This window comes from Heterodontus francisci, chromosome 44, assembly GCF_036365525.1.
Source record: "Heterodontus francisci isolate sHetFra1 chromosome 44, sHetFra1.hap1, whole genome shotgun sequence".
NCBI lineage: Eukaryota > Metazoa > Chordata > Chondrichthyes > Heterodontiformes > Heterodontidae > Heterodontus > Heterodontus francisci.
In genome coordinates this window covers 16860478-16885933 of record NC_090414.1, presented here as the reverse complement: position 1 = coordinate 16885933, position 25456 = coordinate 16860478, and the positions used below count along the sequence as shown (strand labels likewise).

Below are 25456 nucleotides of genomic sequence, written 5' to 3'. Positions count from 1 at the left end.
TCATCTATAATAATACTCGGTTGTTTTCTGTCCGGCCTGTTTTTGATCGGTCAGTTTGAGGGGTGCGTCTGACGGTGGGTTCATTTGGGCGTTACCTGGCGGGCGCTCGGAGGACTGGAGTGCCTGACGCACGTGCGGCTGCCAATAGGGGTGCACGATTAATGGAGAGCGAAATGGAGTGGAAGCCAAAGGGAGCCCAACAACAAAGTTACCCTGGCTGGAAGAGATGGTTTCCGTGAGGGATGGGATGGGATTGATAGGGATGGCATGGGAGGGGTGGATGGGATGCAAGTGTTTTGTTATTAGGGTTTAACCCCCTTGCTGTTGTATTTTTCAAATAAACAGACAGAGGCCGGGTTTTCTGTTGGTTTAAAAAAACTCCAGAACATCAATTGTTTATCGATCAAGATGCCTTATCCCGAAATTGTCGCAACCGCACCCGCTCACGCATTCGCTCGCGTGCACACACGCATGCGCGAGACAGATAGAGAGGGGGGAATAGGGAAAGTGATTTTTAGTGGGCAGGAGGTCACGATAAACCTGTTGAATCCTCTTGGCAATCAGATTCTCAATTGGTGCAGGCCTGAGATGATTGTAGAGTCCTCTCGTGATTGAGTCCTCTTGCAAAATGGCGGGGGCAGTTATTTCTTTCATACAACTTATTATTTGAAATCCAATCTTCATGCTAGAAAGAAAACATTTTAGAAAAACTGTCGGGTAAATTAAAAGAATGTATCAGTGCTGATTTTATAGATGACATACCCTCCATAGTTTCTACAGAGTCTAACTCCAATAGACATTCAACTGCACAAACGTAGACTCAAGGATGGAACAGTTATAATGTTGCTACAAAACTCGAATCCTAAACAGGGACTTTGTCCTGGGACAAGATTGTGTCACGCACACCATAAGTGCGATGATACGAGTTATGAAAAATTTACTTTGTCTTTTTAAAATGAACCTTTATTTTAAAAAGTGAACAATGCTCCCAAGATGGCCACCTAAGAAAAGGGGATTGGCCCTTTGTGTATTCAAATTGTCTGACAAGAACAAAGGACAAATCTTCAAAGCTGAGAGGTGTCAATCGCGCCCCCTCCTAAGACATTCCAGAATTGAATGTCTGCTTCTGAAACAAAGGAAGTGTGAAGTAGCCACGCCCTGGGCCATTGTGCGATCGCCATGGGGAGGAGAGGAGAATGTCTCCTACTAGGTGAGAAGTAACACAACTTCACCTTAAAGAAAGACAGCCAGAGAGAGAGAGAGAAGCAAGATCCCAACTGCTTGTTTTCCAACAAGCCAGAACGCATGTGCCCCGCTGTAGAACCACCGTACATCTGCATTATACAGCAGTGAGAGCTAGAAGTGACCCATCGTCCTCAACTGAACCTTCAATCCCGAGAGGACTCTACAATCATCTCAGGCCTGCACCAATTGAGAATCTGATTGCCAAGAGGATTCAACAGGTTTATCGTGACCTCCTGCCCACTAAAAATCACTTTCCCTATTCCCCCCTCTCTATCTGTCTCGCGCATGCGTGTGTGCACGCGAGCGAATGCGTGAGCGGGTGCGGTTGCGGCAATTTCGGGATAAGGCATCTTGATCGATAAACAATTGATTTTCTGGAGTTTTTTTAAACCGACAGAAAACCCCGGCCTCTGTCTGTTTATTTGAAAAATACAACAGCAAGGGGGTTAAACCCTAATAACAAAACACTTGCAGCGGTCAGGTGGAGCGTTGAACAGTGGGAACCACCCACCTCGCACCATGTGTCTGTAACAATTGGTATGTAGGAAACTGTTTTCTCCCGATGATGAAATTATAACAGGCGGGTTTCAAGGAAATGGAGTGTTTATTCCTCGAATTAACATTGAGCCCGTCAAATGTAAACCTGCCTTTCAACTTTATATTCCGAAGCCTATTTCTGCACATGGCAATGCCGTGTCGCTGTTTTCAGAGCGAGACGTTTTGCTTCTGTTAAAGTCTTGGGTGAAAGGATAACTGGAAATCCTGTATCTAAACAATATTAAAGATATTACTATGACAGCAAACGCTTTGCAGGTCTCTGCTAGTTCTAACACATTATCCTGTTTCCTATCTACTGGTACCATCCCAGTGTTTACTGACTCCCTCGTAATCGATGCCAGAGGATATCAAACAGTGAGGATGATATGAATTGCCTGCAACAGGACAGTGAAAGGCTAGAATGGGCAGAGAGGCGGCAGATGGAATTTAATACTGACAAATGTGAGGTGATGCATTTTGGCAGAAGGGATAGGGAGAGGCAATATATGCTTAATGGCACAGTTCTAAAGAGTGTGCAGGGACAGAGGGACCTGGGGGTTGCATGTGCCTCGATCTTTGAAGGTGGCAGGACATATTGAGAGAGTGGTTAATGAAGCACGTGGGATCCAGCATTGAGTACAAAAGCAGGGAAGTTACGCTGAACCTTTATAAAGCTCTGGTTCGGCCCCAACTGGAGTATTGAGTCCAGTTTTGGTCACCGCACTTCAGAAAGGATGTGAGGGTCCTTGTGAGGCTGCAAATGAGATTTACCGGAATGGTTCCAGGGATGGGGCATTTTAGTTACAAAGTTAGGTTGGAAAAGCTCGGGTTTTTTTCTCCTTAGGAAAAAGGAGATTGAGGGGAGATTTAATAGAAGTGAAGTGGTAATAAGGTGGTGGTGTAGTAGTAATATTGTGGAAATAATAATCCTAAAAACAAACCTAATGGTATGGGTTCAAATCCCACCACAGCAGTTGGCGATATTTAAAGTCAATTAATTAACAAAAGTCTGGAATTGAAAGCTAGTCTCAATAATGGTACCATGAAACTATCACTGATTGTCATAAAAACTCATCTGGTTCACTAATGCCCTTTAAGGAAGGAAATCGGCCATCTGTAGCTGGTCTGGCCTACATGCGACTCTAGACCCACAGCTGTGCATTGCCCAGGACGCCACTCAGTTCAAGGGCAATTAGGGATGGGCAATGCCCACATACATCCCTTGAAAGAATTATATTTAAAAAAAACCACCAGCTTTTCTCTTGGTGCCCTTTACTGGGGAAGACTTGCATTTCTATAGCCCCTTTCACAACCTCAGGACATCCCAAAGTGCTTCAACGGCCAATGAAGCCCTTTTGAAGCGTTGTAATGTTGTAATGAGGGAAGCGCAGCAGCCAATTTGCACACAGCAAGATCCCACAAGCAGCAAAGTGATAAATGACCACATCGGAGAACGCCCTTCTCCTCCCACCCTGCTCTTCCTCCAATAGTGGGATCTTTTACGTGGCCTGGGGATGGTGGAGGATGCAACGGCTGTTTTCGATACCAGGTTAGCGTGAATGACTCTCCTGTCCTTCCTCCGACGAGGCGTCGCCCCCGTTTGGAGATCTGTTCACGTTTCTCCCGCTGTCGCTTACCCCTCTGAGGCAGTCCTGCGGCTCCTGACGTCCTGCTTGGGGAGGGGGGGGAGTGCGGGGGCTCACCTCAACCCAACCGACAACCCACTTCCTGCTTTTCGTAGACACGGAAACCACTTCAAGTGCGTGGCTTCGAGAGCTTTAGAGGTCCGAGGGTTCATGCGCCTGGTGACACGATGTCACAGGTCAAAGGTAACCCTGGATCGGAGACCACCTCCCCACAGTTTGAGGGGGATTATCGCTCCTGCTTAATTGCATCTCAATTCAACGTCGTGTTATACCCGGGTGGTCTTGTACAACTGAGCAATTTAATAATTGTTGCAGTAATTGCACACTAGCCCCCAGAATATGACCAACCGTGATTTTCACCACCCCCCCCACCCCCCCACCCCCAGACGGAGGCGTCACACTCCGGAATTCCCAGTGAATGGAATGACGAGGCAGAGGAAGGGTTTGATTAGTAACTACAGCAACCCTGGGAGCAGTCGCCCTGGTGCAAGGCTGTGACCTCGAGCCAAACCCTCGAGGCCAACAGATCTGAGGGAGCGGCATCCTCCCCGCGGGTCGGTATCCCCTCTGCCCCAAGCTGTTTGGACCTTAAAGGACCGGAAGAGTTCTCGCACTGATCTGGGCCAACGCTCCTCTTCCCGCTCCCCCGCAAAAGCACCAAAAGCAGAGGAGGCGCCCGCTCACCACTGTTTTGCTCCATGTGGGATCTTGCTGTGCACTGAGGCGTCCACATTTCACCACTTAACATAGGAACAGCTACTCGGCTGTTCAGCCCCTCGGGACGGTTCCGCCATTCGATTAGACCCTTGGCCATTATGTACCCCCCCCCCCACACAACCCCCCCCTTCAATAACCCTTCATACCCCCTCTACCCAGCAGAAAACAAAAATCAACCAGCCTCAGTTGACCCAGCAACAGGGAGCGACTGCCCTGCACAAGTAGGCTTCTCGTGAAGTGCGCCGGAACTATTTCGGGAGATGGGCAGAGCGATAAGCACCTTGGGATGGTAAAGGTGCTATATTAATGCACATTACGAACATACGAACGTTGTCCCTGCTGGCTTAAAGGCCCAGGGAACTGGTGGCAAAGTGGCTGGACTAAAAATTCGCACCCCCACCCTGCACCCCACCAAGGACTCAGATAGCTGCAGAGAGCCAGCTGGGGCTAAGATACAGATCAACCGTGATCTAACTGAATGGCAGAAGAGGTTTGAGGGGCTGAATGGCCTCCTCCTCTTCCTCGGATAAAAATGAGGAAGGTCTCGTCCATCCCTCTGGAAGAGAACTGGACCCCTCCCATCCACCGCCTACGCCCGAACAAGGAGACCACCCAGGTGCCGAAAGAGGCTCCAACTGTGCCGTCACCATTTTGCCCCCGGTTGTGCTATCTCCCCCTTGAAACCCGACACGGGTAAGGCCCTCCTCCCCCAGCTTCCAGTTGCCCCCTGTGATAGTCGAGCAGCCTGGGGTCCTTCGTCCCAACTCAACCCTTGTCGTCCCACCACCTTCCCCACACTAGCAGCTCACTGGGGGCCATTCTGTGCATCACTGGAGTGAACCTCCCCCCCCCCCCGCGCCCGCCCCCCCATGGCCTCCTTTCACCCCTTGGGTCATGTGAGCACCAGACCGGGGCCAAGTGGGGGCAGGTGGGGAGGTCGCATAGGCCGATAAATGAATACGCTTTGCCCCGGCTCTGCGTAACCTTGCCTTTATTAACTCTACATGCACTAGATGCTTGTCAGACGTGTCTGGGTTGGCTGAGGGGGCCTCCATGGCAACTGCCCCACTGCGAGGAGTCTGCCTCAAGTTTGCAACGTTCCGATCAAAACCGGCTGGCGTTCCGGCTCTTGCCCCTTGGGATCGGGAGGGTCAGAGGACTCGGCGGGAACAGGATAAGGGGGCTCCGAACTTCAATAATAGTCTTCGATCTCTGGTCGCCGGGCGGACTGGCTAAAAGCCCCGGTGGAGACCCAGCACCTTGGCGGCTTTGATGCGGACGCAGGGCGAGACATCATGCAGCATCATGATGATGGCGACGCACACGTTCTCGTCCGTGCTCGCCTCCACGTACTCCTTGGGCAGGTTCTGGAGCAAGAAGCCGGCCAGGATGACGGCGTTGCCCCGGATTTCGGGCAGCATGCTCTTGAAGAAGGATATGCTGTTGGTGAGGTAGAGGCTGGTCTTGTCCGGGAAATCGCTGACAATCAGTTTGGTCAGCTCGCTGATGAAGTCCCAGTAGCGCAGGTTGGCCTGCTCCAGCAGGTCGGTCTGGAAGATGGCGCAGATGTTGTCCGAGCACAGGTGAGGGCCCACCAGCTGGAGGACGGTTTTACAGGCCCGAGTTACATCAGGGCTGCTGTCGTTGAGGTGGAGGAGCAGGCTGACCAGACTGGAGTGGACATGCTCCAGAAAGACTGGCTTGGAGTTGCTGTTGCTGAAGCGGGAGAGGCTGCCAAACACGGTGAAAGCGGCCGCCCGCAGCTTCTCGTTCTCGTTCTCGAAGAAGGGCTGGATGGCCGAGATGATGCTGGGCAGAACGGGCCGCACGTCTCCCTCGTCCAGCTGGACCAGCACCTTGGACAGGCCCGCCATGGCCTCCAGGACGATGAGGTCGTTCAGCTCTGTCTTCTCATCCATCCCGCCCACCATGGCGGCCAGCAGCTTCTCCGCGTAACTCGGGATCTTCTGGGGGGCCCCGAGCGCCAGGTTGCCCAGGCCGCGGATGGAGAGCCAGTGGACGGTGGGCGACACGTCGTCCAGGCTCCGCAGCAGGCTGTTCACCAGGGTCTCGGTGACCTTCAGCTCCTGCACCACGGGGGTGGCCAGCAGCTCCCCGAAAAAGACGGCCACTGTCACCCGCTGGTGCTCGTGCATGTTGTGCAGGATGGGCACCAGGAAACGGACGGTGTCCGCCAGGTGCAAGGTGCTGTGCTGGCTCGCAGCCTTGGCCAGAAGGGCCACGCCGCGCTGGTGGTCCTCCGTGGTCTTCATCAGGTCCCACCCTCCTTCGTCCTCCATCAAGTTGACCAACTCCTCGGTCTGGCCCCGGACCAGCATCATTTTCAACACCTCCACCGACGAATCCCAGATGTTGACGTTCGGCGCGTTCTGCAGCTGGAGGGACAGCTTCTTCCTCTTAGATGTGCTCTTCCCCTGGACCTCGGCCATCTTCTCGCTGACGATGAAGCTCAGGTAGAGCAGCAGCGTGCCAAACAGTTTCGGGTAGAGGTTGACCACGGCGTCCACAGACTCTGGGTTGGATATCATCTCGTTCAGGGCGTAGATAACGGCCACAGTCTCCGACGTGCCCGTGGTGGGGGGCCTCCTGGTCAGAGCGTCTTTCCTCTCCTCGTGGGACAGGTAGTCGTTGAGCTTGCCCACCAGGTAGTCGATGGTGGTGGTGGCCAGCTTGACCTCCCGAGCCAGCGACTGCCAGATGGAGCTGGTGTACTTGTCGTAGGGGAGGGGGCGGAACAGCAGGTAGGACATGACGTTTGGCATGCACAGGGAGGTCAGGATGGAGATGAAGTGGATGACGGAGAAGCGGACCTGCTCCAGGGTGATGCTCTGCATGCGCGACTGCAGGTGGCTGAGAATCTCGGGGATGTGGTCCTTCAGGGCGTCGCCGTCCTTCCTGACCAGGGTGCTCATCACCACGGAGGTGGCGCTGGAGCAGGTGGCGTGGTAGTCGGACAGCCCCTCGAAGAGGGTGAAGAGCAGCGAGGGGAGCTGGTTCTTGGGCAGCTTGTTGGAGATGACCTTGGCGATGTCGTAGCAGATCTGGAAGAGGATGTGGCTGTCGGGGTTCTGCAGCTGCTCCTTGATGTTCCTCAGGTGCTCCACCAGGTTGTCCGTTTGGTTGATGACGCAGCCCTCGTAGCGCACCTGAATGTAGAGCAGGGTGTGCAGGCTGTCCATGGCCATGTAGCGAATGGTGAGCATAGGGTCGGCACACCGGGGCACAATGCGGCCCACCAGCACCCCCAGAGTGTGGAAGTTGCTGACGTTGACCATCTTGAACTTCTCGCGGTAGAAGCTGAGCAGGGACAGCACGGTCTCCATGGCCCGCTCGCGCTCATGGTCTTTGGTCGAGACCAGCCAATCCTGCATGTGCTTAAAGAGGAACTCCAGGCCGTCAGAGGTGAGGTTCTGGCTCAGGAGCTCCTTGAGGAGCTCGTGCAGGGCCGCGATCGTCTCGCTGTGGAGGACCTCGCGCTCCCTCAGCTTCCTGTTCTCCTTCCGCTTCTCGCTGTCCAAGGGCAGAAAGCTGAAGACGGCCTCCAGGCAGATGCGGATCAGCTCGGACGATTCCATCTCGTTGAGCCGGGGCTCCAGTTTGATGAGGTGCATGCAGGCGTTGATGGCCGACTGCCGGACCCGCGTCTTCAGGTGGGCCTTGGGCTCGCCCGCGATGAGGTCCTGCATGTAGGAGAGCACCTCCTCCCTCCGGGTGAATTTGAACGTGTGCTTGCCCTTGTTGGCATAGACGGACTTGGCGATGAGCGTCACGGCTTTAATCAAGGTCAGCTTGATCATCAGGTCCTTGGTCTCGACCTTTATGCCGAGGACCTTGGTGTTGGAGAGGTTGATGATGTGGTCAAGGATGTGGATCTCGATTCTCTGCAGAATGAGGCCCTCGGGGGCGTAGAGGGCCACGTAGCCATAGCAGAGGATCAGAGTGCTCTTCACCCGCTCCATGTCGCCATCCAACTTCTCCTTCAGGATGTTGAAAAAGCTGGCCGTCTTCTTCACAATGTCCATCTTGACAAAGTCGTCCAGCTTGGCCAGTGTGTCGTCCAGGTGGGTCATGGCACAGAAGCCGATGCCCGTGGCCAGGCCTTCTCGCTCCAGCGCCTCGTTGTGCTGGACACTGAGGAGCATCTCCTGGAGCTCATTGTTGATCACATCCTTGTTGTTGGTCTGCCCGAGCACGATGCCCACGCACTTGTAGAGGAACGCCTTCTCCTTGGGGAAGCTGTGGTAGCTGTGGATGTGCCTGGTCATCTCCTCGCTCAGTTGCCAGGTCCACTTCTCGTCGGTGATGGTCTCCAGCGTCCGAGACAGGAAGAAGAAGAGTTTGTCCTCCCACAGCTTTTGGGGCAACGCGTCCTCCTTGTTCTCGGCCAGGAACTGAACCAGTTGGGGCAGCTCCTCGTCCCACAATTTCACCACCTCGGCGTGGATGTTTGGACTAAGGACCTGCAGGAGCATTAAGGCCGCCACGCCCCGGCCCTGCCCCACGTAGGGCAGGGCGGACACGGCCAGCAGGCGCGCCAGCAAAGTGTGAGGCTTGGGAAGGCCCAGCCTCTCATTGTAGTTGAGCATGACGTCCTGGAGGCCATTCCGCCGTTTCTTGGCGCCCACGTGTTGCAGGCTCTTACAGATCATCGCCAGGGCGTTGGTGTGCTGGATGGGGGTGACAAACTCCAGTAGAAACGGCCACAGGACATCGTCCATCTTGTCCAGCGTGACGAGGAAGCCCATGATCCCCTCGCACAGCTCCTTCAGGTCCTCGTCCCGGACGCCGTCCCAGTCCTCGACCTGGAGGCGCGATGACCCTTCCTCGGGCATCAAGCCGCACTGTTGGATGAGGAAGTCCACCAGTACGAGCCCCCCTTCCAGCTGCAGGTAGCCGTGCTCCCCCATCGTGCTGATGACCTGCGCTGTCATTTTCTTGACCTTGTTGTCATTGTCCTGCAGGGACTGCTTCATGCCGCTCACAATGAGGGCCTTCTTGCTCTCCAGGGGCTTGAAGCCGCTGCTGATGATGTGGTTCAGCACCGTCAGCGTCCCGATGCGGACCTTCTCGTTGTTGCTGGCCAGTTTCTGCAGCAGGAACTTGGTGAGGCCGTCGATGGAGACGTGCGACAGGATGCTGAAGCACTGCAGCACCTCGTTGTGGTTCTTCCAGCTGAGCTCGTCCTTGTAGTCGACCGGGATGCAGATCTGGTGGTGGAGCTGAGGGAGCAGGCTGTCCATCTGCGTCTCGGGCATGTGGCTGGTGATCTCCACCGCCGTCTCCAGGATGTTGCGCAGGCACTGGGTGATGTAGAAAGGCTCGCAGCGCTTCTTGTAGAGGGCCAGGATGCCCGAGACGAAGCGGGGCAGCTCCTCCTCCATCCTGTCGGTGGGCAGCAGGTGGACCATGTAGCTCAAGGCCACGACGATGGCCGTCCGAAGCTTGCCGTCCTTGTTGCGCAGCCAGCTGCTGAACAGGATCTTGTAGGCCGCGTAGATCTCCGGGGAGAACATGTCCTTGGTCAGGCTGGGCTTGGCGGCCTTGTCGACCGTCGCGAGGTACTCCAGGATGCTCTTGCTGAAGAGGCCCATGGCCGAGGTGAACACCCACTTCATGTTGTCCTGCTTGATCAAGGGCAGCATGGGCAGCATGGTCTGCAAGGTGGTGGTGAGGTAGGGCACGATGCCGTGCACGTTGGCCACCGAGAGATTGGCCAGCGTCTGCACCACGAAGAACTGCGGGAGGATGCCCGGCTGCAGCTTCTGGAGGATGTCCTCCAGAATCTCGTCGGTGAACCTGGAGCCCAGGGCCACCAGGAGGTTGCTGGCGGCTTCCTTCCAGCTCAGGGCGGACTCGTTGGACTTGATCATCTCCTCCGAGGCCAGGTTGATGATCTTTTTGGCCAGCGGCTGGCCAATCTGGTTGATGTTGTCGCGGACGATCCGCTCCATGCACTGCAGGATGACCGTGCGGTGCCCTTGCACGAGCTGGCTGTGCTTGAGCAGGAAGTCAAAGCAGGAGCTGAGCACCTGCTCCGGGTTGTAGCAGCCCAGGTCGTAAAGCGACTGGCCAATCTGCCGGCGGACGGCCTCGTCCTTGTCAAACGCCGCGTCGGTCAGGGCAACCAAGGAGGCCTCAGCCTTGCACGACTCCAATTTGCACACCTCCATCGGACGCGGGGGTGGGGAGGGCCAAAATACCCAGCACCCTTAGCAGCAGGGAGGGGCGGGGCCGGTACAAAATGGCCACCGTCAACCAGCTACGCCGCACAAGCTAATCTTCCAGTCAACTGTCGGGCCCAGTCAGGACTGTGTTTCCCTCTCACAGTCCCACCACCCTAGAATGTTCCGGTTCGATTCACCGATGAGAAATGCCCCTTTATCTCATTCGGAAATCCCCATCCATTGTTCTCCTTTAGTTTCCCCGACCATTCCCCACCCCCCTCTGCCTTAAGTTTGCAGCTCTGGCGCAGTTTTTGCCCTGACCTTCTCTAGGAAGCCTCTAGGCCGCCCCGCCTTCTATGCTGCTCGTCCGTTTGGGTCTCCCCGAATTCTCCTGCAGGCCGTTGCCCTCAGCCGGCGGCAGTGCATAACTCTCGATTTCTCCGCACTCTCGACTCGGCCCGTCCCTCACTTCTGTACGTCGACTCGCTCTCTCCCCTGCCCCAGCACTTGTTGTGTCCCGCCCTCTCCTCTCCTCTTCCCCCCCCCACCCCCCACACACCCCCTCCCCCCCACCCCCACCCCCGGCTCTCTGTAATGACCGTCTTCATTGTGAGATCACCCCTCTGACTGTGAGCTTTGTGATGTTTGTTCAGGCCTGGCTCATCCCCCTCCAGGGAGTGAGCTGGCGAGTCATGGGCTCCACTGTGAGGTCACCGGGGCCCTGTCGGGCCTGCTGAATCCCCCAGAGGGCGGAGAGGTGGGCCCCGTCGTGCAGTCACACTGCTTCTGCCAAAATCTGGACCGAAAAGTATTTACTGAGTAGAATTGGGCCTCCGCTCTCTGGAGTTCAGAAGAATGAGAGGTGGCCGCATTGAAACGTATAAAATTCTGAGAGGGTTTGACAGGGGTAGATGCTGAGGGGCATGTTTCCCCTCCCCTGGCTGGAGTCTAGAATACGGGGGGGTCACATTCTCAGGATAAGGGGGTCGGCCACTTCGGACTGAGATGAGGAGAAGACGGTGGTGAATCTTTGGGATTCTCTACCCCAGGGAGCTGTGGATGCTCAGTCGTTGAGTACATTCAAGACTGAGATCGAGAGATTTTTGGACACTGAGGGAGTCGAGGGCGAGGGCGGGAAAGTGGAGTTAAGGTAGAAGATCAGCCCCGATCTTAATGAATGGCGGGACAGGCTCAAGGGGCCGAATGGCCGACGCCATCTCCTATTTTGTATATTCTTAGGAGTAGGCCCACAAAAGCCTTTACCACATACGGGTACCAGGGGAAGATTATGCAGACTTGGAGGTGATTTAGGACTAATCGCTGTGTATCTCACTTGCCTGCTGCTCTTCCTGTCAGCTGTGGCTCATTGGGCACAACCCACTCACCTGTGTCTCGAAAGTCAGAAGGTTGTGGGTTGGTGTCCCCATTGCAGACACTTGAGCTTCATAATCTGGGCTGACGCCCCAGTGCCAGGACTGAGGGAGCGCCGTACCATCAGAGGGGCAGCACTGAGGGAGTGCCACACTGCCGGAGGGGCGGTACTGAGAGAGCGCCACACTGTTTACAGGAGCGGTACTGAGGGAGTGCTGCACTGTCAGAGGGTCAGTACAGAGGGAGTGCTGCACTGTCAGAGGGTCAGTACAGAGGGAGTGCTGCACTGTCAAAGGGGCAGTACAGAGGGAGCGCTGCACTGTCGGAGGGTCAGTACAGAGAGAGTGCTGCACTGTCGGAGGGTCAGTACAGAGAGAGTGCTGCACTGTCGGAGGGTCAGTAGAGAGGGAGTGCTGCACTGTCGGAGGGTCAGTACAGAGGGAGTGCTGCACTGTCGGAGGGTCAGTACTGAGGGAGTGCTGCACTGTCGGAGGGTCAGTACAGAGGGAGTGCTGCACTGTCGGAGGGTCAGTACAGAGGGAGTGCTGCACTGTGAGGTGTACAAAATCATGAGAGGTATAGACAGGGTGGATAGCAAGAGGCTTTTTCCCAGAGTGGGGGATTCAATTACTAGAGGACACGAGTTCAAAGTGAAAGGGGAAAAGTTTAGGGGGGATATGCGTGGAAAGTTCTTTACGCAGAGGGTGGTGGGTGCCTGGAACGCGTTGCCAGCGGAGGTGGTAGATGCGGGCACGATGGCGTCTTTTAAGATGTATCTAGACAGATACATGAATGGGCAGGAAGAAAAGAGATACAGACCCTTAGAAAATAGGCGACATGTTTAGATAGAGGATCTGGATCGGCGCAGGCTTGGAGGGCCGAAGGGCCTGTTCCTGTGCTGTAATTTTCTTTGTTCTTTGTCGGAGGGGCAGCACTGAGAGAGTGTTGAGGTATCACTTATTGGATGAGACATTAAACTGAGGCCCCATCTACCCTCCCAGGTGGCTATAAAAGATCCCACGGCCACTATTGAAGAGCGGGGGGAGTTCTCCCAGTGTCCTGGGGCCAATATTTAATCCCTCAACCAATATGACTACAAACAGACGATCTGGGTCATTATCACATTTCTGTTTGTGGGAGCTTGCTGTGCGCACGTTAGCTGCCGCAATTCCTACATTACAACAGAGACCACACTTCAAAATAAAATACTTCATGGGCTGTAAAGCACTTTGGTACGGCCTGAGTCTGTGAAAGGCGTTATATAAACGTCTCCGAGTCGAACCCTTTCTCATGATTTTGAATACCACAACCAAGCCTTTGCTTTTCTCGAGTAAGAAGCCCCCAACTTTTGCAAGCTCATTGTGGACACAGAGCCTTTAAACTAGGCCTCAATGCAGTGAACCTCCGTCGGGCCTTCCCCGAGGCCTCTCTGGTAAAGTAGAATCGGCAAAGGAATAATTACAAACATTTTCATCAAATGTTAAATGTTTAATGGAGGTCAATAAATTTTGGAATTAAAAATAGGGTGAGATTTTATGAAGGAGCAGAGAAAGAGTTACACATTTTCCGCTGCCCTAACGTTCTTCACCGCCAGAGAAGTACTTCTGAAGTGTTGTAATGTCGGAAACGCGGCAGTCAATTTGCGCACAGCAAGATTCCACAAACGGCAATGACCAGATAATTTATTTTTTAAATAATGAGGGCTGAGGGATAAATATCGGCCCCAGGACACTGGGGAGAACTCCCCCCTGATCTTCTTCCAATAGCGGCCACTGGGTGACCTGAGAGGGCAGACGGAGAGGGGGGGGCGGCGGGGGCCCCTTCGGTTTAACGCCTCATTGGGAAGATGCTGCAGCACTCTTGTCAGTCCGCATAACCTTGTGACTCAGGCACCAGCACTGCCCAGTGAGTCACAGTTGACATGCACAGAGGGACCTCGGCCTGCAGAGCGCCAAGGCTTGAAAGAGGTCAGGCCATAAACCGCCGGCACAAGCATAACGGGCCGAATGGCCTCCTTCTGTGCCGCAAAGATTCCATAAAATGCCGATTAAAAGGTGGTACATAAACCTACAAAGAGCTGGTGAGGTAGAAAAGCTGCACAAGGCCTCATCAACAAGCATCATATTCAAGTGAAGCCATCACTTGTTAAGGATATTTCGGCAGATTGAAAAGTAACGAGAGAACGTTGGGCCTGTTGGGAAGGGCTCTGGCCTGAAAGGTCTGGGCTTCCCTGCTGCTGCGAGGCCCTGAGCTGCTCTTTGCTGGGGTGAGGGAAACAGCAGTTTCTGGTCGAACGACAGCTCCCACTTCTAACCTTCGATTGTCCCATCCTTAAGTTTTCCTCAGTCCCTCTTGGCCTCAAATGGGATTTGTGCACCTCCCTCCATGATCTCATGTCCAAAACATGACTTTCTCAAACCGCACTAGGCAACCTCTCATGGCGGTGCAGGCACGTGCAATCAGATACGTGCATGTATGGAGCAACTTTAACATAATTAAAACATCCCAAGGCACTTACTTCACAGGAGCGCTACTGAACACAATATGACACTGAGCCATGTAAGGAGATATTAGAACAGGTGATCAGAGGTCGGTTTTAAGGAGCGTCTTGACAGAGAGGTTTAGGGAGAGAACTTTAATCTACATGTAGATTGGGTGGATCAGACTGGCAAAGATAACCTGGAAAATGTGTTCATGGGACATATCCAGGACAATTTCTTAGAGCAGTATGTTCCAGAGTCAACCAGGGAGCAGACTATTCTAGACCTGGTAATGTGCAATGAGATAGGTTTAATCAATAACCTCATGGTAAAGGAGCCTCTAGGCTACAGCGATCATAACAGGTTAGAATTTCAGGTTCAGTTTGAAAGGGAGAAGTGTGGGTCTAAAACTAATGTTTTAACCCTAAATAAAAGGTAATTACAAGGGTATGAAGGTAGAGCGAGCTAAAGTTTTTTTTTTTAATTCATTCATGGGATGTGGGCGTCGCTGGCCAGGCCAGCATTTATTGCCCATCCCTAATTGCCCTTGAGAAGGTGGTGGTGAGCTGCCTTCTTGAACCACTGCAGTCCGTGTGGGGTAGGTACACCCACAGTGCTGTTCGGAAGGGAATTCCAGGATTTTGACCCAGAGACAGTGAAGGAACGGCCGATATAGTTCCAAGTCAGGATGGTGTGTGACTTGGAGGGGAACTTGCAGGTGGTGGTGTTCCCATGTATTTGCTGCCCTTGTCCTTCTAGTTGGTAGAGGTTGCGAGTTTGGAAGGTGCTGTCTAAGGAGTCTTGGTGCATTGCTGCAGTGCATCTTGTAGATGGTACACACTGCTGCCACTGTGCGTCGGTGGTGGAGTGAGTGAATGTTTGTAGATGGTGTGCCAGTCAAGCGGGCTGCTTTGTCCTGGATGGTGTCGAACTTCTTGAGTGTTGTTGGAGCTGTAGGTGGTGAGGAGGTGAGTTAGTCGCCTCAGGATTCCTCGCCTCTGACCTGCTCTTGTAGCCACGGTATTTATATGGCTACTCCAGTTCAGTTTCTGGTTAATGGTAGCCAATAGGATGTTGATAGTGGGGGATTCAGCGATGGTAATGCCGTTGAATCTCAAGAGGAGATGGTTAGATTCTCTCTTGTTGGAGATGGTCATTGCCTGGCACTTGTGTGGTGCGAATGTTACTTGCCACTTTATCAGCCCAAGCCTGGATATTGTCCAGGTCTTGCTGCATTTCTACACGGACTGCTTCAGTATCTGAGGAGTGACGAATGGTGCTGAACATTGTGCAATCATCAGCGAACATCCCCACTTCTGACCTTATGATGGAAGGTCATTGATGAAGCAGCTGAAGATGGTTGGGCCGAGGACACGACCCTGAGGAACTCCTGCAGTGATGTCCTGGAGCTCAGATGATTGACCTCCAACAACCACAACCATCTTCCTATGCGCTCGGTATGACTCCAGCCAGCAGAGGGTTTTCCCCCTGATTCCCATTGACCTCAGTTTTGCTAGGGCTCCTTGATGCCATACTCGATCAAATGCTGCCTTGATGTCAAGGGCAGTCACTCTCACCTCACCTCCTGAGTTCAGCTCTTTTGTCCAGGTTTGTACCGAGGCTGTAATGAGGTCTGGAACTGAGTGGCCCTGGCGGAACCCAAATTGAGCGTCACTGAGCAGGTTATTGCTAAGCAAGTGCCGCTTGATGGCACTGTTGATGACACCTTCCATCACTTTCCTGATGATTGAGAGTCGGCTGATGGGGCGGTAATTGGCCGGTTTGGACTTGTCCTGCTTTTTGTGTACAGGACATACCTGGGCAATTTTCCACATTGCAGGGTAGATGCCAGTGTTGTAGCTGTACTGGAACAGCTTGGCTACGAGTTCTGGAGCACAGGTCTTCAGTACTATTGCCGGAATATTGTCAGGGCTCATAGCCTTTGCAGTATTCAGTGCCTTCAGTCATTTCTTGATATCATGCAGAGTGAATCGAATTGGCTGAAGTCTGTGATGCTGGGGACTTCAGGAGAAGGCCGAGATGGATCATCAACTCGGCACTTCTGGCTGAAGATTGTTGCAAATGCTTCAGCCTTATCTTTTGCACTGATTTGCTGGGCTCCCCCATCATTGAGGATGGGGATATTTGTGGAGCCACCTCCTCCAGTTAGTTGTTTAATTGTCCACCACCATTCACGGCTGGATGTGGCAGAACTGCAGAGCTTAGATCTGATCCGTTGGTTATGGGATCGCTTAGCTCTGTCTGGCATATGCTGCTTATGCAGTTTGGCATGCAGATAGTCCTGTGTTGTAGCTTCACCAGGTTGATATATCATTTTTGAGGTATGCTTGATGCTGCTCCTGGCATGCCCTCCTGCACTCTTCATTGAACTAGGGTTGCTCTCCTGGCTTGATGGTAATGGTAGAGTGGGGGATATGCCGGGCCATGAGGTTACAGATTGTGGTTGAGTACAATTCTGCTGCTGCTAATGGCCCCACACAGGGAAATTGCTAGAATCTATTATTAAGGAGGTTATAGCAGGATACTTAGAAAATCATAATGGGATCAGACAGAGTCAACATGGTTTTGTGAAAGGGAAATTGTGTTTAACTAATTTATTAGAGTTCACAACCCTTTGAGTGATTTCTCCTCATCTCGGTCCTAAATAATCGGCCCCTTATCCGGAGACTGTGCCTCCGTGTTTTAGATTCCCTGACCAGCGGAAATAATCTTTGCGTCTACCCTATCCAGCCCCTTTAGAATCTTATATATTTCAATGAGATCACCTCTCATTCTTCTAAACTCCAGAGAGTATAGACCCAATTTACTCAGCCTCTCATCATAGGGCAACCCCCTCATTCCAGGGACAACGCCAGTGAACCTTTGTTGTACTGCCTCCAAATGAAAGTATATCCTTTCTTATATGTGGAGACCAAAACTGTACAGAGTACTCCAGATACGGTCTCACCAAAACCCTGTACAATTGCAGCAAGACTTCTTTATTCCTGTACTCCCGATCCCTTTGCAATAAAGGCCTGTCTATATCACTTTGTAGCATCTTTATGTCCTCCCCACAGCTTACCTTTCCACCGAGCTTTGCATTGTCAGCAGACTTAGATACGTTACTCTCTGTCTCTTCATCCAAGCCATTAATATAGATTGTAAATAACTGAAGCCCCAGCACTGATCCTTGCAGCACTCCACTATTTACTGCCTGCCAACTTGAAACTGCCCCATTTATGCCCACTCTTTGCTTCCTGTCCTTTAACCAATCCTCTATCCATGCTAATACATTACCCCCCAACTCCATGGGCCTTATTAACCTTTTGTGTGGCACCTTATCAAATGCCTTTTAGAAATCCAGGTATACTACATCTACTGGTTCCCCTTTATCTACCCTCCTAGTTACATCCTCAAATAACTAATAAATTTGTCAAACAGGATTTCCCTTTAGTAAAACCATGTTGACTTGTTCTAATCATGTTGTGCATTAAGACTTCCTTAATAATAGGTTCCAGCATTTTCCCAACAACTAACGTTAGGCTAACTGGCCTGTAGTTCCCCGCTTTCTCTCTCCCTCCTCTCTTGAAAAGCAGTGTAACATTTGCCAACCAGCTCATCTGTCCTAGGGAGGTTGGTTATGGGATAAATATTGGGCCCAGGACACTGGTCAGGACTCCCTCCCCCTGCTCTTCTTCCAATAGCGGCCGTGGGATCTTTTACACCCACCCAGGAGGGCGGACGGGGAGCTTTGGTTCAATATCTCACCTGAAAGACAGCACCCCAGACAGTGCAACACTCCCTCAGTACTGAGCTGGTAGTGTCAGCCTGGATTATGTCTCTGGCGTGGGACGTAACCCCACAACCTGCTAGTCAAGCCTGGAGGTAACAAAGGCAGGGATGAGGCTTTCAGCAGCAGATGAGCTCAGGCAGGGGCAGAGTCAGGCGATGGTACTGATTTGGAAGTAGGTGGTCTTGGCGATGAGGCACATTATGGGGTCAAAAGCTCATCTCAGTCAAATAAGATGCAAAGGTTCAGGTGAAGCAGGGTTAGAGGGCAGAGGGATAATTGGAGCAGATGTAATTCAGCCCCCACTCTGTCCTTATTTTTGTACCTAATTGTATTTTATTTAAATTTAAGTAGCAAAGCCAAGGGCGACTTTGGGAAGTAGAGGAATAGATCGGGCAGGGGGGGGGGGGGGGGGGGGGGCGGGGCGGGGGTGGGGGGTGGAAAACATTGGAGTTCCTCTGAGACAAAAAACCAAGCTGGTCACAGCACCACCACTGGCAGGAGGCTTTAACCGCAGTGTGACATGTTTACACAAGAGGTTTGCATTATAGATGTGGAATTTATAAAAAGGGGTTTGGTGGAGATACGTAACTTTCGATAGATAAAGGAAGTCTCACACTGTTCTCGTTAGTGGCTCGGACTGCCTCTTTCCACAAAGGCTCACGACACGTGGCGACTCTTCCCCACCCGCCCTCCAACAGCGCAGCCCTGTTAAATAACGGATGCAGGAAGGTTAGATTGTCACTTTTATTGTGGGTTTAGCAGAATGTCAACACAGCTGCACTCAACACAATATTGCACTGGGGAAAACATGCAGCTCACCCAAGATGATGGTACAGCAATAATAACAAGACAGCACTCAGGATGAGGGGGGGGGCGGGGGGAAAAGGGGAAGCTCCAGCTAAATTCCGAAGGGGTGGGCAAAGGAAATATGAGGAAAGGAAAAAATGAACAGGAGGCTGGAAATTAAGCAATTTCAAAATTTGGGATCGCTTAAAACGTCTCCCAGCTTGCCCCCGTTTGTATTTTTTTTTCTCTTCGTCCCCTTGAAGCACACCTGATGTTCGCAGGGTGTCCCAGTCTCAGACGGTGATATTTGACTGCAAACTGTGGAAGGGGGGGGGGGTGGGGAAGGGTCAGCCAAGTGCCAGAGTTGTAAGATGTGGCCGTATTGCTTGGGGGAAAAGCAAGGGGGCAAAATTCAGCCCCCACCCCCCCCCCTCCCCAAAGTAGATGGTCACCAAAGCTTTCAGCTATACCGCCTGGTGTAAAATGTACCGGTTAGTTGGGCAGGGATCAAGTGCCTTCAGAAATTGAGGGAGTGGAAAGGTCTGGGGAGGAGAGGGGTAGGAGTCACATAATTCACACCTAGGGGCCTTCCCAATTTTTGATGATTCTGTCCATCTTCCATTCCGGGATGGGGATTTCCTCTCCAGCCTTCGAGGTTGCAAGCACGAGAGGAGGTGCAGATGAAAAGACCTCGGGCAAATGCAGATTAAATTAAATCCCCACCCCCACTTCAAAACAGACGAGCGCCGCTTGTCTCAAGTAGCTTTGCGCTGACATTCAGCAGCTAAATTCAATACCTTTTTAGTGTTGCTTCCTGCAAATATTTACACTTAAAAATAAGTTATTCACACATTAAAATACACACAAGGGAAGACTTAACTCGCTGGTCCTACACCATGACCAAGGTCAAAGGTTGGAGGGGGCCACGGCAGCCATTTTGTTTCACCACAGGGCAGCAAAGCATTCTGGGAGCGAGCAGTCTCCATCCCACAATGAACTGCATTGTTCTGCATCTTAAAAACTTTGTTTTCTTCAGGGTTTAGCACTTTTAAATACCCACCTCCCCCAACTCAACAATGTAGAGAATATTCCAGAAACGAGATGCTCAACCACAAGGCACATTAATTGCGCTTAGCTTCTGCTCAAAACCTAACTGCCCCCAATTAGGGTCGATTAAAGACCACATTTCGTTTCTTGAACTGATTTACGCGGGAATAGAGGGAGATAAAAAGCACCAAGAGGGCCATTGCTCAGATCAACTCAAATCAGGCTGTTACCTGTTTGGTAGGCCTCAAGTACTTAGTTTCCAGACTATCCTTCAATTTTCTATTGGGAGGTAGGTCAGAAAGAGAGTGGGAACGGGATTGAAGGTAATTTTCAACTCAATGATAATTGGCCAAGCTCTATAAAAAAAAAGGGAAGGCAATCTGTGTACCTCCCCCCATCCCAGGTTAGTGCCTAGGCAGCCATGTTAAAAATTACCCCCAAATTTCCCATCATTAAATCATGCACACTGGTAAACATGTCAAGCAAAACAATGCTCGGGTTATGTAGAATGGAGCGACCGTGAGGTTGGGGAGGGGTCATCCGCTCCCCACAATAAGACAGGAAAGGGTCTCTTCCCCCACCGCCATCCCCGAATCCCACCATCTCGGGCCGCTAGTGGCTCCGGCGTGGCTCAGAGAAGCAGCAGTCAGCCTTCGGGAGAGCCAAGCTTACGGCCAGCACCAAGGTGGGCGATGGGGGTGTGGAGAACGTCGGGGAGGAGACGTGGAAGCGAGCGTGCAAAGGGAAGGAGAGGGACATAGAGGGAACATTAGTCCCGGGGCTCATTGGGGGGAGGGATCTTGTGTTTGCTTGGCTCCACGCCCCAGATTTGACGGGCATACTCTGCGATTGTCCTGTCGCTGGAGAACTTTCCGGAGGTGGCGATATTTTTGATGACCATCTTGGTCCACTCCCTGGAATTCTGCAAGTGACGAGACATAAAAAGACAGATTAAAAAACCTTGGAGAGGAAGCAGAGGAGATAAACTAGAATAGTTCTGCGGATGGGGGAAGACTTCCGTTAATGTGGAGAGACTGGAGAAGCTGGGATTGTTCTCCTTCAGAGCAGAGAAGGAGAAGAAGAGATTTAATAGAGGTGTTCAAAATCACGAAGGGTTTTGATAGCGTAAATAAGGAGAAACTGTTTCCCCTGACAGGAGGTTCAGTAACCAGAGGGACACAGATTTAAGATAATTGGCTGAAGAACCAGAGGGGCTGAGGAGGAGAATTTTTTTTTTAAAATATACGCAGCAAGTTGTCGTGATCTGGAACGCGCTGCCTGAAAGGGCGGTGGAAACAGGTTCGATAGTAACTTTCAAAAGGGAACTGGATAAATAATTGAAGGAGAAAGCACTGTAGGGTTATGGGGACAGAGCGCAGGGGGTGGGGGGGTGCGGCAGTTATGATGGGCTGAATGGTCTTCTTTGCTGTAGGATTTTGTGAAGCACAGGTGGATAAAAGAGGCCGCATTTTTAAACAGAGTGGGGGGGGGGGGGGGGGAGATAGCCAATCGAAATGGAGTTCACACCCTTGGGTGCCTGGTCCCTTCCAGCAAACCATCCCCGTCCTTGTGCCTCACTCTTTATACAAAGGTCCACACCCGTCAGCACCTGCATGCTATCTGAACGGAGGAGGCATCACCTATCCTCACCAGTATGGGGGCGGGTGGGGTGGACCCATAACAATGTCCTTCCTCTCTTCTTTCCTCTGGGGCTATTCGACTGCAAAGGCATCACCCACTCCCATCACTTGAACATTTTCCCCTCCACCACACCCCGACCCCCCCCCTCCCCCACCTCATTCACTTCGGGCTATTAAATCACAGGAGGCATCACCTGTCCACAATGAAAGGTGATCCTCAACAATTTCCCCCATCTTCCAATCCCTTGGGCTATTTGACCTTGAAAGGCATCAGATGCCAGCGATAAATCGAGGCACTGAACAGTCTACCCACCCTCCCACCTGCCATCCATTGGTAAATCGAGCAGCACAGTGATGAATGAGGGGGATTATGGGTACCCCTTTGTCCAGGGGAAAATATAGAGGACTTCAACCGCTGAGTGCAGAACCCAGGGATAATAGCCTGGACCTTGTGACCTGTGCAAGAGGGACAGAGAGTGAGGGACAGAGAGTGAGGGACAGAGAGTGAGGGACAGAGAGACCCCCAAGGTCATGGGGGTTGCAGTCAGCCACAATAAGCTACAGGATGAAAGAAGCAAGTGGCAGACACGTGAGAGGGTAGCGGCTGCAGACAGTATGTGGCGCACCCACACCCCACTCCTCCCCACCTCGCGACACCCTCCTCCCCCTGCAAACTAACCTTGTAGAGGGTGCTGACTCGCTCCTGGCATTTGATATAGTCCTCATAGTCGGCAAACACCTTGAATCTGAAGGAAGATGGGAGACAGGGGGCTGAGTTCAGACTTAGAGGCAATGTTAGTGACTTGAGCAGGCAGCAGCTACAGGAGACCACCTCAGTACCCTCTCGAGATGGTGCCTTCCCCTCTGCAAACCCTCCTGCCTGCCCCTGCGATGTTCCTCCTATCTACAGCACGTTGTACCCTCCTGCGCCAGTTCAACACTTGCATCTCCGTAACATTGCCCGTCTCTGCCCTGGCCTCAGCTCAGCTGCTGCTGAAACCCTCATCTGTGTGTCCTATCTCCAGACTGGACTATTCCATTGCTCTCCTGGCTGGCCTCTCACACGCTACCCTCCACAAACTCCAGCTCATCCAAAACTCTGTTGCCCAACGTGCACCACGTCCCATTCCCCCATTATCCACCGTGCTCACTCCCGGGACGGCAATGCCTCAATTTTAAAAATTATCACCCTAGTTTTCAAATCCCTCTGTAGGCACACTCCCTCCCTATCTCCGTAATCTCCTCCAGCCCCCACAACCTTCCGAGATCTCTGTGCTCTCTCCATTTCCTCCCTCTAGTCCATCCCCCGATTCCCATCGCTCCACCATTGGCGGCCGCGCCTTCAGCTGCCTGGGGGGCCCTAAGCTCTGGAATTCCCTCCCTAAACCTCTCCGCCTCTCTCTCTCTCCTCCTTTAAGACGCTGCTTAAAACCGACCTCTTTGACCGAGCTTTTGATCACATGCCCCAACATCATCTTATGTGGCTCCAGGTCAAATTCTGTCTGGTAACGTTCCCGTAAAGCGTCTTGACACATTTTACTATATTAAAAGGTGCTATATAGATGCAAGTTGTTATTGTTGATAGGGGAACAGAGGAAACAAGGTTTCAGGGAATCGGAATTGGTCCCTATCCAATGCTCACTCCCGTACCGGGTTCCCGTGCAGCCTCAAGGAGGGGGTCTCACCAATGTGTGCACCATGGAGCTACCTCCACCAAAGAACCAGGCCGAGACCACCAAGTTGGGAGGTAATAGCCTTATAGGCAGAACTTGCATTTCTACAGCGCCATTCACGATCCCGGGACGTCTCAAAGCGCTTTACAGCCAATGACGTACTTTTTGGAAGTGTCACTGTTCTAATGTGGGCAGCCAATTTGCACACAGTAAGCTCCCGCAAACAGCAATGCGATAATGACCACATCATCTGTTTTAGGTGATGTTGGTTGAGGGGTAAGTATTTGTCCCGTGACACCAGGGAGAACTCCCCACACTCCCCTCCACACACACCCCCCCGACCCCCTTCTTCTGGCCGTGCGATCTTTGATATCCACCTGAAGGCAGACTGTGCCTCGGTTGAACGTCTCATCTGAAAGACAGCAGCTCCGACAGGGCAGCACTCCCTCAGTACTGGCAGAGAATGTCAACCTGGATTTATGTGCTCAAGTGTCTGGAATGGGGTTTGAACCCCCCCCCCCCCCCCATTTACCCTCTTCTACAGACTCCTCCTGTCTACACTTGGTCCCCCCCCCCCCACCACTGAAACATCCCATTGCACACCACAGTGTGGTTACCCAACAGAGAAGCAGCAACACCCCCCCTCCCGAGGTGAACTTGCTGTGGCAGGCTGTGTGCAGAGATCAGGAGGAACGTGGGGCTCCCGTGCACCACCTCTCACCTGTCGTGATGCATGAGCATGTCGACAACTCCCTTGAAGAGGTTGGGCTCCTTCGGGCAGAAGAACCCACTGTTGATCTGATCGATGGCCAGTTTCAGCTCAGGAAGCCGATCGTAGTAGGATTTGGCGTTGTATCTGAAAATCCAGAAAACAGAGCATCCTAGTGAGGGGTCCCAGAGACACTGGGCACAGGACAGATGCCACATGCAGCAGAGAGAGACACACCCATCTCAGCATACCACCCCGCACCCAACAGACACACACAGTACTATAGAGTGCCTCACCGATCAGCCATGCATTATGTTTGCGCTGGTCAGCAACCTTTGAAACCACCACCCCCCCAGTCATATCTTACTTTCACCAATACAGTGATTATTATATTATGCTCCAAACTCAGAGTTCTTTGTCCCCCTCCAGCAACCCCACTCCCACACCCATCAAGTCTCAATGTGCCGTCTCTCACTCCAAGTCAATCCCCACCCTCCTTCTCCTCCCAGTTTAGTATCAACTCATCCTTGCTTCCATTTTCCTCCCGGAACACTAGCGGAGTTAGGAGCACTCCTTCATCTCAGGGAGCTCCTACAGGATGGGACCTTCACACCACCTTCCCCACCCCCATCCCCACCCCCAGGCAGCCCCTTACCCCTTTCTATCCATCGCGTCCACTTCGTCCACCAGCATGCCGAAGATGAAGAAGTTCTCCTCGCCAGCCTCCTCTGCCATCTCCACGTTGGCCCCGTCCATGGTTCCGATGGTCAGCGCTCCATTCAGCATGAACTTCATGTTCCCGGTGCCTGAGGCCTCGGTGCCAGCAGTGGAAATCTGCTCGGACAGGTCAGAGGCTGGGATCACTGTGGGGACAGAGAAAGAGAGACACACACACATGGGTAATGGGTCAGGACAGCATCCCACATTTTGCATAGAGCATCACCCTAATAGGGTGCACATAAACAAACATGGAGCGGAGAGAGCGAGACATGAACAGAGAGAGATACACATGTAGAGACAAACCCCGCAGAACAAGACACTTTTTCGTTTTAACCCATTCGCTCTTGGATGTGGCCATCGCTGGCCAGGCCAGCATTTATTGCCCCATTCCCAATTGCCCTCGAGAAGGTGGCAGTGAGCTGCCTTCTTGAGCCGCTGCAGTCCATGTGTAGGTACGCCCACAGTGCTGTACAGGAGGGAGTTCCTGGATTAGTGAAGGACCAATGCTCCAGAGACACGGGTTCAAATTCCAAACACTGCAACTGGTGGAATTTAAATTCAGTTAATTAAATAAATCTGGAATTAAGAGCTAGTCTCAGCAATACGAGATTGTTGTAAAAACCCATCTGGTTGACTAATGCCCTTTAGGGAAGGAAATCTGCCGTCCTTACCTAGTTTGGGCCCATATGTGACTCCAGACCCACAGCAATGTGGTTGACTCTTACATGCCCCCTCTGAAATGGCCTAGCAAGCCACTCAGTTGTATCAAACCGCGACAAAAAAAAGTCAAAGAAAAACAAAACGGGGAGAGAAACAGAAACGCACGCACAGGAATAGCGATACCCAAATGAGAGATATAGGAGTACATATTTCCTAAGTTTTAGCTGGCAATTCAACCATGGAGGGC

The 25456-nt window shown here is 52.3% G+C and overlaps 1 protein-coding gene and 1 pseudogene across 1 annotated transcript in view; both read right to left on the bottom strand.

Annotated features, from left to right (window-relative positions):
* Window positions 1-5377: 5377 nt before the first annotated feature.
* Window positions 5378-10336, bottom strand: LOC137355886 (maestro heat-like repeat-containing protein family member 1 pseudogene; annotated as a pseudogene).
* A 10140-nt stretch (window positions 10337-20476) lies between these two features.
* LOC137355930 (glycogen phosphorylase, muscle form) overlaps window positions 20477-25456 on the bottom strand; it is a 60846-nt gene continuing 55866 nt past the window's right edge. Inside the window, exons 17-20 of the mRNA XM_068021600.1 lie at window positions 24485-24692; window positions 23842-23976; window positions 22127-22193; window positions 20477-20729 (exon numbers count right to left, since the gene is read on the bottom strand). Coding sequence (XP_067877701.1) covers window positions 20577-20729; window positions 22127-22193; window positions 23842-23976; window positions 24485-24692 — 563 coding nt within the window. The 3' untranslated portion in view covers window positions 20477-20576. The remainder of the gene's footprint in view (window positions 20730-22126; window positions 22194-23841; window positions 23977-24484; window positions 24693-25456) is intronic.